A 15,821-nucleotide genomic window follows, 5' to 3' on the forward strand; every position below is an offset into this window, starting at 1 on the left:
TTGGACAGAACAAAGAGCGATCTCTGGGTAGGAGATAAGATTCTGGAGCCTAGAATGCCCAGGGGAATGTCAAGAATTGAACCTGGGGGAATGAAAACATTTAAGAGATGAACAGAGAAAGAAAAGCAAAGGAGACTAAAAAGCGGTCTCAGGTAGGAGTAAGAACCGGTCCTGATTGACCACTCTTGGTGCCAGGCACCAAGGTTAAGTGCTTTGCCTGCATGTTCTCATTTAGAGACTGGAAAGGAGGAAGACATCACAGGGAGAGGAGAATTTCAAGCAGACACACACGCCCTGGATCAACTCTGTTACACTTTATCTGTCCTGTTCCTCCTGTGCTTTGGAGCCCTGCTCAAAGAGCACTGCTTTCCTGATCCTTCTGTGCAGTTTGTATCTCCTTTGGAATCATCCGGCACCTCGTACATTTCATTCACCAGCCCACAAATGTTTATTCCACTGTTTTAGAACTGGTGGTGTTTAATGACATTATTTTATTATTATCTTCTGGACTCAAGTTTATTCATTCTGAAGACTTAGGATCTAGCATGTAGAGTGATCACTGAAATAAATATTTGTTTAACAGGCAAATGAATCAGCAATATATATAGTACATTTATTCAGGGTTCAGTGTGAACCAGTGTCTAAGAAGATGTCTCTGACAACCTGTTTCAGACAGATGTGCTAAACTTCCTGGGACAGTCGGGGGCTGAGAACTCATTGAATGCTTGTTTTCTGTTGTTTGGGTTTCCGGTGCTGCATTGATGCTGGTGGCTGATGCCAGACATTAACCCACTGTTGGAGTTCGCTCTGACATAAGCACACACATTCTCTGAATACTTATCATGCACAATTCAATAATGATTAACAATTGAACTCCGTCTAGGCTGAGCAAGCCACATCAAAGTTCCTTTTTCATTAGGATTTTTAAAATATCAAATATGGACTGAATGAGTAGGTGTTGGAGAAACTGACTTTGTAAACCGAAAATCATGAGCCCAGATTCATTTGAAATATGTCATGTGGCATGCATATATAAAAATTATGAGCATTTTGATTTTCCCCTTGTAGGTAATAAATAACATCTGTAATATTCCTCCTCACCTTTTTCTGATTAGCTTTATGTCTGGCATATTTTCCCCAGCACTCCTGTTTCGTGTTGCAAGGATTTCGCCAGGGAGACAGGATTCTAAAGTGGTGTGGGTGTAACAGAAGACTTGGAGCAATCAGGTTTAAGTCCAGAAACAAGGGGCACGATGAGTTTGGTGGGGGTAACTTTAATGCTTATCAGGCCTCTCTATGTTACCTTTCTCCGGGGTGCACACCGTGGGAGTACCCCTTGAGGGCTAAGGGGCAAGTGACCCATAAGCCAGCTCCACCGTACCCCAGTGCTGGCGTAGCTCCCTAGGCCCCCTCCCTCCGCACCTGTGCCCACGTGGGGGCATCCAGCAGAGGGCCTTGGGCCGTGGTTAAGTCCTGAGGTGACTGTGAGGGGGTCAGGTGATCCCAGTGGACAGCCAGAATTGAGAATCCCTGATCTGTTTCACTCTGTTTTCACAATTTTAACCAGACATCTTGTTTAGCATACATAATTTAGGTGGTATTGGCATGTTTTTTCCCCACAGTTTTCTTCATTCATTTTAAAACCACTTTACTATTTTTTAAAGATTTTTATTTACTTATTTGAGAAAGAGCAAGTGCATGTGCATGCATAGGGCAAGAAGCAGAGGGAGAGGGAAAAGCAGACTCCGTGCTAAGCACAGAGCCTGACTCGGGGACGTGAGATCAGGACCCTGAGATCATGACCTGAGCCAAAATCAAGAATCAGCTGCTGAACTGATTGAGTCACCCACATACCTTTCACTGAGAGAAATCACTTCATTAAGATTTAATTGACATCCAAAAAGCTGTGGATATTTAATATTTACAACTTGATGAGTTCTGAGGCTGTTGCTACAATCTGTGTCAAATACGAACTCCAGAAGTTTCCTTCCATCCTGTTATTATTTTCCTTTGTATATATGTGTATATAGGCGTGATAAGAACACCTAACACAAGATCTACCTTCTTAGCAAGTTTTTATTTTTTTTTAAAGATTTTATTTATTTGACAGAGAGAGATCACAAGTGGGCAGAGAGAGGGGGAGGGGAAGCAGGCTCCCCGCTGAGCAGAGAGCCTGATGCTGGGCTCCATCCCAGGACCATGAGATCATGACCTGAGCAGAAGGCAGAGGCTTAACCCACTGAGCCACCCAGGCGCCCCATCTTAGCAAGTTTTTAAAGACACAGTATAATATAAACTATGCTCACTGTGCTCTACAGTAGAATTCTAGGACTTATGCATCTTTCTTAACTGAAACTCTGTGCCCTTTCACTTTCCCATTTCCCCACCCAGTCTTCCCCACGATTTTCTAATAATATCTTGTTCTGGTGGCAGCTGGTCTGGTTTCACATTTGTTACAGGTTTGAACAGCTGTCCATACCTTGATTTTGGTGGCCATCAATCAAGGGCCATAGGTTGGACCTAAATTGAATGATTTCTTTCAGTTGGTCAATTAGTTTATCCATGTACCTAGTCTTATGGCAACTGCTCTGGGAATTCAAGAGACTTGTATTTTTATACTAACAATCAAAGAACGCTCGCCACCCCCAGGATTTCATTCCATCCTCACCATTGTCCTGTGAGGTAGGCATTGTTTTTCTCCTCATTTTACACACAAGAAAACAGGAACTCAGAGTGGCTAAATGACTTAATGGATTATTCATTCTAAAAGCTATTAAAATGCACAGTGGTTTGTCAGAGTTCCTTCTCAGAACTAGCGAGTAATAGTATAGGGAACGCTGCTGGCAAATTCCAAACCATTCTGTGAATCCCAGCTTGCCGGCTGCCAGAGCCATACCCATGGCTGGCTGGGGCTCTGTCCATCTCCGAAAATTGAGTCAAAGTTTTCAGTAAAGCATCAGCTCACAGTGTGGGGTTCTAGCTTGCGTTTCATTGGGAACTATTTTTAGAGAAAAACTTATTTTTAGATCTAGAATGACTTTCAAAACAAGAATCAAAACAACAATGAACACATTTGCGTCTGAGTGTGTAAGCCCTTGCCACACAGCGAGATGAAACGTGGCTGCGGCCAGAGCCTGCAGTTTTCAGGACATGTCAGACCCTGAGCAGATAGAGATCCCACCCACGCGTGTGCGCACAGCGCGCCTCCAGGCAGAGTCCAAATGCGCTGCAGAGGCCGTGCCAGCTGTGGGCAGGGGTGCTCAAACTGCCTGGCACAATGAGGACCTTAGTGACTTCAGCCGCCCTTTGATTTGGGGATCTTTTGAACTTTTCTTGGATCGAGCCATGAAGAAATTAGCTAGCCAGTCAAACGTCGAGAGTAAATAAAGCTTTGGTGTTTTAATTACCAGGCAAATTTGGCTCATGTAATAAACAAACCCGTTTGCCTGTTGGTTAGAAAAGATACCATTTGGGATTCCATATTTAAAAATACTTTGATCACCAAATATCTGGGAATGCTGGGGGTTTTCCCCCGACTTAGCCCAAGTGAGTATGTTTTGCCGGAAGTACAACTGCATATCCCATAAAAACGTGAAGGTGGCTTCCCAGCAGCAAGGAATAAACTGGGTCATTAGAGGCAGAATAAACTTTTAGGCTGGTCTTTGTAAATTATAAACGTGATCAAAACCAGAAAGAGCTCAGTAAAAACGAAGGACAGCCCACGCAGCCAGGCAGAAAAGGGACGAAAGCCTCAAGTAGCAAATGAAAGCAGCACTATTAATGCTTTCTCCCCCTAACCCTGTTCAAACTCTGGAACATGCGTGTAGGGGAGCAAATATAGGTCCTTTCCAGACCCAGACCAGAGAAGTGGTTTGTTTGGTTTGGATTTTAGTGCAGAGCATCTTTCCCCCCGCCCCCCGCCCGTGGTATAATAATGACTTCTGCCTACTTTTCTCCTCTTTGTAAGGTCTTCAGTAAAAGAGAATATAAAAGAAAAGAACCTATCTTATATTGATAATAGCTACCGTTCAGTGACCATCATTACCAGCCATTTTTACCTATTTCATAGAGCAAGGATTAAACAAGTTAATATACATGGAACACTTAACAGCATTTTATAAGCATGTAGTGAGTGCTTTTAAGTATTAGCATCATTACCTTTAATGTTGACAATGTTGATGATAGTCTTATAACATACCAGATACTGTGCTAAGCACTGGATATGCCTTCTCTCACCTGCAATGACTATATTACTTTAATATAGTAAATTGAGGCAGGGGGAATTAGGAAAGTTGTCCAAGATTGCAAACTCGTATCAAAACCATTTATTATGCATGTACTATATGATGGATGTAGTGCTAATGTACATTTTTGCATATCCGCACATTTAGGCTACAAACAGTCCTGTGAAATAGATGATATTATCCCCATTTTACAGATGAGGGAATGTAGGTCCAGGGAGATCTGCTAACCCTGATGCTTACATAGCCGGTGAATAATGGAGCTGAGATTTGAACCCAAGCAATCCCACTCCAGAAGGGCTTGCTGTGTCCTGCCGCACACTGTGGCCTTCTGTGGACCATTGGGCAGGGACCTCACTAGGATTGCAGGCCCTCTCCTTGCCCTGACTCCCACCCCTTGCTGTACTTTCCTGAAGGCTCACAGCATTAACTCTTCCCAAGCCACATTCTCCAGCCACACCCAGTGTATATTTGAACAACAGCCCGGAGAGGAAGAGACCCAGACCATCCCCTTCACCCCTGCCCTGATGCTTATGACTCCTCCTTCCCTGCCTTATTTTCTCTAGCCATGAAAACTTTGTTTTCTACGAAATTTCCTCTTCCTTGCAAGTAAGCGAACGTATTTATTTTATTTAAGCCTTGTGTAGCTAAAAGCCTCCAGGGGTTATACACCAAAATGTTAACATGCAGCTAATAAATTTAGAGATTGTTTAAATTTTCCTGTTTGTACGTTTCATTGTGCCTAACTTACATACAAGAAATGTATAAATTACACAGAAAAATAATATATTTTATAAAATGGAGTCATAGACTGTACTGGACAGTAGTTTCCGAAGAGTGAGTAGGGTGTGTTGTACAGTCAAGAAAACAACATTGCCTTTTATGAGCCCCAGAAGATTAGAAGTATCCCGTGGGACCACTGGGTCCCTTTCCCATCCGGTCAGTCCATCACCACCACTAATTCGTGTCTTTCCAGTTGTCATTTAGCTGCAGATCCTTTTTTCAAACAAAAATGTAGAGAAGTAAAATGTATTTAGCAAATACTACTAATTCTTCCTTAAGTGTTAACCAGCATCGACTGAAATAAAGACAGGGAACCTGGACCCTGCCCCGTGACTCACTGTCCCACATAACCAATTCCTAAGGTGCTTCTGGCACTTCTTCTGGTTCTGGAGAATACATTCCCCACTGGAAACCACAGACCCATGTCATTTCTAGAAGCTCCAACTCGAACTCCTTCTGGTTTCCCAAGGTTGCTCAGATGAGGAGCTCTAGAAGTTTACTACCTGTGATGTAAGAGCGTGATTTCCTTTGCTAGCCTGAAAATGTTTTGCTTATCTCCTTTTTTATATCCAACATCAGTACATGTGACTGGTCCATCTTATAACTGTGTATGTCTTTCTGGCCAGAAAGCTCTATCTCAGTGGTATCTTTCAGCTCAGAAGGGAAGGAGAAAGATTTTTTTGTTAATGCTTTTCTTCGAACCCTAGTTTCTGCTCAGAGATTAGCAAATCCAGTGTCCTTTTGTCCCCCATTAAGCTGTTTGCCTGACTCTCAGAATATGCTAAAAACCACGGAATTTTACACTCTAAAGGGGTGAACTGTGTCTTATGTAAATTATATCTTAATAAGGCTTTTAGAAAAAGAAGTCTAATTTTATTTTTTTAAAGATTTTTATTTATTTATTTGACAGAGAGAGAAATCACAAGCAGGCAGAGAGGCAGGCAGAGAGAGAGGGGGAAGCAGGCTCCCCAATGAGCAGAGAGCCCAATGAGGGGCTTGATCCCAGGATCATGACCTGAGCCAAAGGCAGAGGCTTAACCCGCTGAGCCACCCAGGTGCCCCAAAAGAAGTTTAATTTTAAAAAACACTTAAATTCCTCTCATTCCTCCCTGTTGATGAGAAGAAGAGTGACAGTTTCTCAGGCTGGCTTTTTACCCTCCCTGAGGCTATTTCACAGTCTACCAACCACCTCTGACAGCACTTTGCTCCCTGTCCTTCAGAGGCTCTCCATCGCTGACTGCTTCTCCCATTCTTCAAGCTAAAAGTAACTTCTTCACCTTCTTTTTGCCCAATTTTCAGTGATCTGTTTCAGTGATCATCGTTGAGTGCTTGTCCTTGATGTACCTGGGCACTGGGTAAGGCCTTGGGGTTATAGGGCTAAGTCAGACCTAGTCTGTACCCTACATTGTTTTATGCTAGAAGAGGGGTCGTGTGGTGGATAACAAAAATGTGTATCTTTCAGGTCCTGCCTCTAGTCCCACTTTCTTCATCTATCCTTCCTGTGTGCTTCAGTCTTTATCGACTTCTTCCTACCGTTATCTTTTATAATATTTGCTATCCGACCTTAATGATATTCTTCCTGATGGTATTTATTCAACCATTTTATATGTACTGTCTTCCTAATTAATTTGTATGATTCCAAATCCACAGTTCCCTTGTGTATGGTTTTCTCCTGTAGCTATGACAAATTACCACAAACTTTGTGGCTTAAAAGAACACAGACATATTGTCTGACAGTTTTGTTGGTCAAAGTTCCATATGGGTCTCATAGGGCTAAGGTCAGGGTTTCAGAAGTGCTGTATTCCCTTCCAGATGTTCTAGTACAGAATCCATTTCCTTTGCCTTTTCCAGGCCCTGGGACCGCCCAGATTCATTAGTTCATGGCCCCTCTTCCATCTTCAAAGTCAGCAACACCGCCTCTCAGACCCATCTCCCTCTGACCAAAGTCAGGAAATAGTCCCTGCTTTTATGGAATCATGGTTAGGTTGGGCTCACTCAAATAAGAGATAGCCTCCACTTTGCAAGTCCTTACCTTTAGACATATGTGCAAAGTTTCTTTTGCTATCTAAGGTAACATCCCACAGGTTCCAGCGAGGTTAGGACATGGACATCTTTGAGAGCCACTATCTTGCTCTTTACCCTCTTTTATACTTTTTTGTATTACAAATGAGAAGGATGGAAAAAGAAAATGTGCAAACACTAAAAACAATGACAACAGCTAATAATCTGTACATCAAAGTAGACTAAAAGGGGAAGCCGTTGTTGGAAATAAAGAAAAACTTTTAGGGGTATCTGGGTGGCTCAGTGGGTTAAGCCTCTGCCTTTGGCCCAGTAGCCATGTGCAGCGAGTGGTCCCTACGATGTACTGCACAGGTAGAGAACAGTTCCGTCACTAAAGAAAGTTCTGTTGGACTGTACTGCTTCGGAGACACTCACCACAAATGGAAATCAGGTGTTTGACAAAGGTATCCCTGCAGATGAGTAGAAAAGAATAGTCTTTTCAACAGTTTTGGTCAGATGGTAGCCATCTTTGAAAAATGAATCTCGAGTGCTGCCTCACTGCACACACAGCAATCAGTTCCCTGTGGGTTCTAACTCTGAAAGCAAGAGGCTGTGGAACCGTCATGCAAGGGAATAACATCCAGCAATAAAAATGAATGAAGTGCTGGGAACAGACTGAAACTCAACACCAAGGGTGAATCTCACAAACATTATGAGATCAGTCGGAGCCTGAGATAAAGAAGAACAGGCTGTGTGGTTTCCATTGACTCAAAAACAGGCAGAAAGAACTCATTGTTGGGTGGCAGCTACCTTTGAGAGGAGGATGGAGACTGGAGGCTGCCAACATGGGCTTCTAAAGTCCTAGAAACGTTCTGTCTCTTGAGTGGGCTGTGTCTACAGGAGTGTCCAGTCTTCATCAGCATCTTCTGTGTACTTTTTTCAATGGGTATTATTTAAAAATGTTTTTTAAAGCAACCCTTGGATTGACACGGAAAAAGAAAGATAATTCCTGCAGACTGAATGATTTAAAAAAATGAAGATTCTGTCTAACATGTTTAGTTAGGCAACAGTTTTTTCTTTTTTTTCTTTTTAAAGATTTTATTTATTTATTTGACAGAGAGAGATCACAAGTAGGCAGAGAGGCAGGCAGAGAGAGAGAGGAGGAAGCAGGCTCCCTGCTGAGCAGAGAGCCCGATGTGGGGCTCGATCCCAGGACCCTGGGACCATGACCTGAGCCGAAGGCAGAGGCTTTAACCCACTGAGCCACCCAAGTACCCCAGTTAGGCAACAATTTTAAGTCTGAAAGTATCAGCTATCGGGTATGGAGAAAGGGAGACATTGCTGGTCGGAGGGCCATTTGGTATGTGTTAGAAAGTTGGAAAGCTGTGCACCTTGCAACCAGACAGTTTTGTCCTAGACACAAATCCTAGAGAAACTTGCGCAAGGAGATGTGGAAAACAGTGCTCATGGCAGGAGAGTTTGTAGTAGGAAAAACAGAAGAATAATTGAAGTAACTGAAATGCCTAACAGAAAAATGGCTAAATAAAATGTGATTTTTTTTATATAGTGAAATACCAAACAGTTAAAAGGAATATATATACACGAACATAATCAGAGAGCTCTAAAAATACTGTGGTGGAGGAAAAAAGCAAGTTGCAGAATACGTATAGCATAACATGTACATGGACATTTTTAAAGTATAAATCAGGTCTAGATATTATTCTTTGATGCATGCATATGTCACTCTGTTTTTAAATGGCTATAGGCAGGATTCACTGTGCTCTGAAACCGTGATGGCAGCAGCCTCAGGAGAAGGGTACTGAGATTGAGGACGGGGACAAATTGTCACATGGAAACTGTCCCTTTGTTTTCATTGTTTCCTTTTTTTTTTTTTTTCTTTTTTAAAGCAAACATGACAAAATGTTAACATTCTAGGTGTAGGCTCACGGGGTGTTAGGCAGATTATTCCTTGTAATTTTCTTTTTGTTTAATTTCTCAATAAGAAAAAAGTGGAGTTGACATAATAGCACCTTCCGTCATTTAGTCTTAGACTTATTTATTGTTTAGGTATTTTATGTTCCTGTTTGTTTTAAGAAAAAATGTATATAGATATAAGTATAGCCTAGACAGCTAAATTTCCTCTCCTTGTTTATGTTTGCAAAGCATGCTTGTTTGATTTAACATTCTCCGGTATCAAAATGTGTCCTTTCTGCAAGCTTGTGAGGAGTAAATCATGAAAGCTCACAGTCGCACCCCAGTCTGTGTATTGAGACTGCATTTCCTGCAATAGACATCCTCTGTACCTCTGTCTCGGCAAGCATCTCTTTGTATTAGAGCCAAAATATCCACAGTCAGACAGAGAAACAAAAAGTCAAAAAGATCTGCTGTTTGGTGCTAACGATTTGTTGGTATGTGATTGTGAAGACTGAAGGTCTGAAACCACTGACGTTTATTGGCTCTGTCTCCAGTATGTCCCTCCAGAGCCATTACCACAAGACTGACTGGAGGAATGGGACCCTGTGTTTTTCCTCACGGACAGTGCTTCCCACAGGAGCCCTGGGCATCTGCTTTGGCAGGGAGGAGGGCACTCTCAGAGTCTTTATGACAGGATGGTGGAGAGATGGGCCAGCTGCCATGGTGGAGAGGGGATTGTTCCCAACATATCTCTCTCTCTCTCTCTCTGTCATACACACACACACACACAAACAGAGCTATTAGCCCTCGGGCAGGTGATCTGGCAGCATTTGAAAGTGCACCCAAGGCGATTGCTGTGACCGTGTTTGAAAAGTTGACAGGTAAATGTAGACTGAAAACAGAGTAGATGTGGGGTGCCTGGGTGGCTCAGTGGGTTGAGCCACTGCCTTCAGCTCAGGTCATGATCTCAGGGTCCTGGGATCGAGCCCCACATCGGGCTCTCTGCTCAGCAGGGAGCCTGCTTTCTCCCTCTCTCTCTGCCTGCCTCTGCCTACTTGTGACCTCTGTCTGTCAAATAAATAAATAAAATCTTAAAAAAAAAAAAAAAAACCCAGAGTAGATGTTTTATAGTTAGTCCCTAAATTGAGGCCTTGGAACATACACAGGTATGAGTAAGGTTGGGGCCTCCATACCTTGCCCTCACAGATCCACCAGGATCTTTTTTTTTTTTTTTTTTAAGATTTCATTTATTTATTAGAAAGAGAGAGAGAGAGCACACTGGGATGAGTGGCAGAGGGAAAGGAAGAAGCAGACTCCCTGCTAAGCAGGGAGCCCAACACTGGGCTTGATTCCAAGACCCTGGGAATCATGACCTGAGCTGAAGGCAGAGGCTTGACTGACTGAGCCACCCAAGTGCCTTCTCCACCAGGGTCTTTAACTAGAGTAGAACTCAGGTTTCTCTTGCTGCACCTTAGTCACTCCTCACAAGCAGGCCACAGAGGGAGTTATTCAAAAGAAGGAACTGAGGGGCGCCTGGGTGGCTCAGTGGGTTAAGCCACTGACTTCGGCTCAGGTCATGATCTCAGGGTCCTGGGATCGAGTCCCGCATCAGGCTCTCTGTTCAGCAGGGAGCCCGCTTCCTTCTCTCTCTGCCTGCCTCTCTGCCTACTTGTGATCTCTCTCTCTCTCTGTCAAATAAATAAATAAAATCTTTAAAAAAAAAAAAAGAAGAAGAAGAAGGAACTGAGTATACTCATTTCGTACATTTTGTCTGTCTAATTTGGGGACCAGACTGTCCCCAGGATATATGTAAACACTCCAGTCTGCTCTCTGCTCTGAGGAAGCCCAATGGGTGTCCAGCAAAATCGGTTATGGGTGGTTTAGTCTTTCTAAGTCAAGGGTCAGTTAGTAGGAAGGACTCTCTGCCCCAAATCTGAAGCTATCTTCTCTCCAATCAGCTTTATCAGTAAGAAAGGCGATACTTTTAGCTCTAACCTTCTGGTATCCACCTTTCAGTTGGTTCCAAATTCAAGAAGGTGGGGGAGTAGGTACTATTAATTGCTCCCCTCAAAAACCTAATAATCAATTAGTATAAAACCCCAAGATGACTTTAATGTAGTCCATGATAATAACCAAGAATTTGTATACCAAGTCATTCTTAAAACCTTAATTATCCTGTCTGAATAGTTAACTGAGCATTGTTCAGTTACTTTTAAATTTCATCAGTGTGGTTAAATAATTGATCATGGCATGATTGAACTTTCATGGCTTGAGACAGACTCCATTAAAGTGTACATGTTATAATCTATTCCATTATCTACATAGGGATAAATATGTATAGAAAATGTGTTCATCTAATTCGATCATTTAACAGCGAAAGGAAAAAAAGGCACACAGAAAACAACCTGCACTGCTGTAACAGAACACTATTCCACATAAAGCCAGCTGTATGTTGGCAGAACGTAGTGATTTTAAGGATGAATTAGTGTTCTAATCTCGTTGGGATTCCTTTTATATTTGTGGTGGTTTATGACTGAGGTTTAATGAACTATAGCTTTCTGTTTATATTTAATAGAAGATTCATTTCTGTGGTGGGATTTGCATTTACACTCTGGCATTGAATAAAATCTACCATTTTACAAGGAGGATATTAAATGTTGATTTATAACGATGCATTTCTGTAACAGTGATCTAATGCTTCCGCACTGTTTCTTCCAGGTCCTGGGATGAGCCTGGCTCCACCAAAGGATGATTCTTCCGGCCCAGAATATTTTGCCTTCAACACTTCTCTCCATGCTGCTATTAGACACAGGAATTGGAAACTTCTCACCGGCTACCCAGGTAGAATGCTCAGCATTTCCCCCCCCAGAACAGCGAGGAAAACGTTACCAAAGTGACGACTACCTTTTGCAGCATATACCTCTGGGTCTGCTGAATGGGGAAGAATGGTTTGATCTCCTGTCCTGACAAAAGAAGACTGAAAATTAACTGCAGGTGGGGGGGTGAAAGGAAGCCGCTCTAATGTGTCATGGAAAATAAGGATTTCAGAGACGTGTGGTTGTCGAGGACAGCACGTCTAGCTAGCAAGGAGAAACTCTGAAAGTCACATCCTCAACCAATTGCGTAGCAGAGGGAGGTGGTTGCTTCCCCTGAGCACATCCCCTTAAAGTGACGTTTTTTACATACTTTTAAAACGTGGGGTGTGATGGTTAAGACCGTGATGCCTTTAAGCAGTGTTTATAATGATGACATTCTTGGCATTTGTGGCCAGACAATTCTTCTTTGTCTGGTAGCGTACCATGTATTGCAAGGTATCTTAGCCTCCCTGGCCCATTGGCATGGTACGCCAGTAGCACCTCCCCTAAGTCACTGTGACAACCGGAAATTCCCCCCACCCACCACATGCACATACGAATGCGCTTTCGTGGCCTGGAAGCCCCTGGTTGTGAAGCCGTGAACCAGGTCTAGTTACAGCACTGGAAGTCAGTGTCTGAGACAGATATAGATACTGCGTCAAGGGCCGCGTCTTTTTTACGTGTTCCTGCCCGCGTCCCCACTCAGCCTTCTTCCATAGTCTTCTTACTTGAAGTTTGAACTTGCCTAGGATGCTTCCTCCCCCGGTAAACCCTTGCATTTCTTTGCCAGGCTGTGGTTGCTGGTTTCCTCCACCATCTCAAAACAATGCTTCTGTGATACCCTCATCGGACCCACCGACCAAGACCGTCTGGCTCTTTGATATTGACCAGGACCCGGAAGAAAGACATGACCTGTCAAGAGACCATCCCCATATTGTCAAGCAGCTCCTTTCCCGCCTGCAGTTCTACCACAAACACTCAGTGCCTGTGCACTTCCCAGCACAGGACCCACGCTGTGACCCCAAAGACACTGGGGCCTGGGGCCCCTGGGCGTAAGACTTCTTCAGTCCTGGGGTGCCACACCACCTTTCTATTACAGGTTGGACTTCAGGCCTTTGCTCCTGTATCTCTGTTCTCATTTTCTGTCCCAACTTGGGTTCCCCTGGCTTTCTCTTTGTCCTCAATCATGCTAAGTTATCTCATTGCAACCCCCAGTGCATTTAAGAAGCTGATAAAACCTGGAACACTCCTGTTGTTGGCCAGGGTATGTGTCTGGGGGAGAGGGTGGCCGAGTTCAACCTCTTGTTCCTGAGCCATGCGACAGCTGGGAACTTGACTTGAAATAGGAAGTTCTTATTGAGTCCTGGAGGCTGGAACAGCTGGCTCTTTTTGCCTTGCAAGTCAGATGTTAGATCTCCCTCTGCCAATAGCTGGGTTTTATTGGAGTGCCTCATGTTCCTTGTAACAAATGTAGGGAGCAGACAGTTTTTAATGGTTCTGTTGGCCAGGGAATCTCCCTGTCTGTGAGAGATCATGTTCAGGCATTCCATGTGAATAACCCCCCTTGGTTCACCCTTCACTCACTCACCCTGTCACTCATCTCATCATGGAGCATAAGGCCCATTTCATACTTATGGTCAGCATGGCAATCAGCCTGCTTTTTGGTTTTGGTTATTACAGTAAAGAAATGTGTTTTTATCCCGTTTTTTTTCCCCCAGCCATTGCTCATTTTGTCTAGACTTCCTGCTATCCCCTCTCCCCAGTGTTTCTTTTCCCAACCTCCTTTTGACTCAGTCATCCTATGCCTGGGAAGGCTGCTTTGCCTCTGCACTCTGAGCACCACTGGTTTTTGGAAGACTGCTGTGCCCTGCCTTCCTCTGGCCTCTAATGCTGAAGCTAGAGCCCTGCCCAGAGAAGGTGATCAAGTCTGGCTCTGCAGACATGCTCATAGTGGACACAAAGGGGCTGGGCGGGTGATGCTCAGGTCTGTGTCATCTGTTTGGGGAAGACTTTTGTAAGTTGCCTAGAGTTTATTGTCATGGTTGTGGCTTTGTCTCATAATGTATTACAAGTTGCATGCTATTCCTTAGCAATGAGGAGAAACCCCAGGAAATAGTAACTTTGTCTTGGGATGTTGGAAATGGGAAGTTTGAAAGGAAATGGCCAGCATCTGAGATAATGGGCCTCAGTAAAGAAAAGGAGGCCACATCCACGTTTCCCTTATTTTCACTTTTGCTCTTTGTTTTGAGGTTCTGGGGTGGGGGAAAGAGGATGTGCAGTTGGACCTGCCAGCCCTTTCTTAGTCCCACTCATGTCCTACTAATGCAGATCAATCCAGATTAGCTCTCAAGAATGTCAGACTCTGAGAACTATGTGCAAAATCTATACTCTTTTTCCCATGAGCTCCACTGTTTTTTTCACTGCTCGTCACCAATGCCTGGACCTGTGCCTATTACAAAGAAATCAGTCGGTACTTTTTTTTTTTTAATGAATGAATGGACAGTTGAACAAATGAGAATGTTGCACACCATGCAAGTGTAGTGAGCTAAACACATCCTCCAACTGTTGCTTTTCTGTTTCAAGCTGCCCTCCTGGGGTAGGAGCAGAGTATGCATATGTGGATGGTCACAGACACTCCATAGTGAAGCCATAATGTCCTCTCCAGGGGGGAAAAGGAGAAACACGCCTGCCAAAGATACTCTTTTGGCAATAACCCTCCGTTCTATTTTTCGTAGGACACTAGAAACTAAAACCAGCCGATAATGTGTGATAGGTCCTTGTGTAGTTGTCCTCCAATTTAGTAGCAATATTTTCTGGTCACTACTAATATGCATAGTAGTAAAACAAGATGATTGGAAGGAAATGGTGCTAGAACTAAAGACACGTATTACCAACCTCTCCCCCACTCCTGGGCTGGCAAACAGCTGGTCAAAATGCCATCACCTAGCACCCCCATACCTGTGGCAGATACCATGAACTAACTGAGCCCACATGTTTCTCTGGATCCTTCTAATCCCAGTGTCTGTTAATACCAAAAGACTAGAGGCCATCACTACAGGACACCTGTCCGCCCTCCTTGCTCTGCCCCCAAGGCTGCTCCATTCTAGTCCATTGGTGGCCAAGTACAACAGGGGTATTCTACATTCTGTGGATTTAAAGGGACTTATAAAAATTAGTTGTTGTAAAATTATTGTTTGAGATTTTATTTTATCCCTAATAGATAGGTTAGGTTTCATTATTCTGTGTAAGAATGTGAATAGATTCATATTAATGTTGTTTCACTCCAAATTCGCTTTGAAGAAAAGTTTTATTGACTTAATTGTTTTTCTTTGTTACTACATGATTGCCCCAGATCTGAGGAACAGAAAGTTACTTTATCCTTTAAGATGTGTCAGTGGGGAGTTTCCATTTGAGCGACGAGAACATTCTGAAACTGGACAGTGGTGCTGTTGGCACAACATGCCTCTGAATTGTATACTTTAAAGTGGTTAAAATGGGAACTTTTATGTAACTTTACAATTTTTTAACACATTGGCCCATTTTATGGTATGTAAATTACATCTCAATAAAACAAATAAATAAACATAGCAAAAATATCAGAACTGAAAAAAAATGTGTCAGTCATTGCCTACAAGAGTGCAAACTATAAAGTAAGTTATCAGAGGAAGGTCAGGAGAGGGTAGGAGTGCTTATAAAATGTTAAGAAGAGTGAATTTTTCTCTATTGCTGTATGATAAATTACCCCCAATTTTAGCAGCATAAAGCAATAAACATTTATTACTTCACACACTCTGTGGGGTCAGGACTCTAGGAGTGGCTTAACTGGGTGGGTCTGGCTCAGGGCCTCTCATGGGATGATAGTCAAGCAGCTGGCTTGGGCTATATAGTCATCTGAAGGCTTGTCTGGGGCCAGAGACTCCACTTCCAAAATGACTCACTCACAAGGCTCTTGGTTGGAGGCCTCTGTTCCTTGCCCTCTGGGCTTCTCCCCAGGCTGCTTGAACAGCCTCACATATTGAAGTAGTTA

At 43.3% G+C, this 15,821-nt stretch overlaps 1 protein-coding gene across 1 annotated transcript in view; it reads left to right on the top strand.

The window, feature by feature from the left end:
* Positions 1 to 15,393, top strand: part of ARSB (arylsulfatase B) — a 171,297-nt gene extending 155,904 nt beyond the window's left edge. Inside the window, exons 7-8 of the mRNA XM_044266527.1 lie at positions 11,658 to 11,780; positions 12,585 to 15,393. Of these exons, the coding sequence (XP_044122462.1) occupies positions 11,658 to 11,780; positions 12,585 to 12,850 (389 nt within the window). The 3' untranslated portion in view covers positions 12,851 to 15,393. The remainder of the gene's footprint in view (positions 1 to 11,657; positions 11,781 to 12,584) is intronic.
* The last annotated feature ends 428 nt before the right edge of the window (positions 15,394 to 15,821 follow it).

The sequence above is a fragment of the Neovison vison genome, chromosome 1, assembly GCF_020171115.1.
Source record: "Neovison vison isolate M4711 chromosome 1, ASM_NN_V1, whole genome shotgun sequence".
Taxonomy (NCBI): Eukaryota; Metazoa; Chordata; class Mammalia; order Carnivora; family Mustelidae; genus Neogale; species Neogale vison.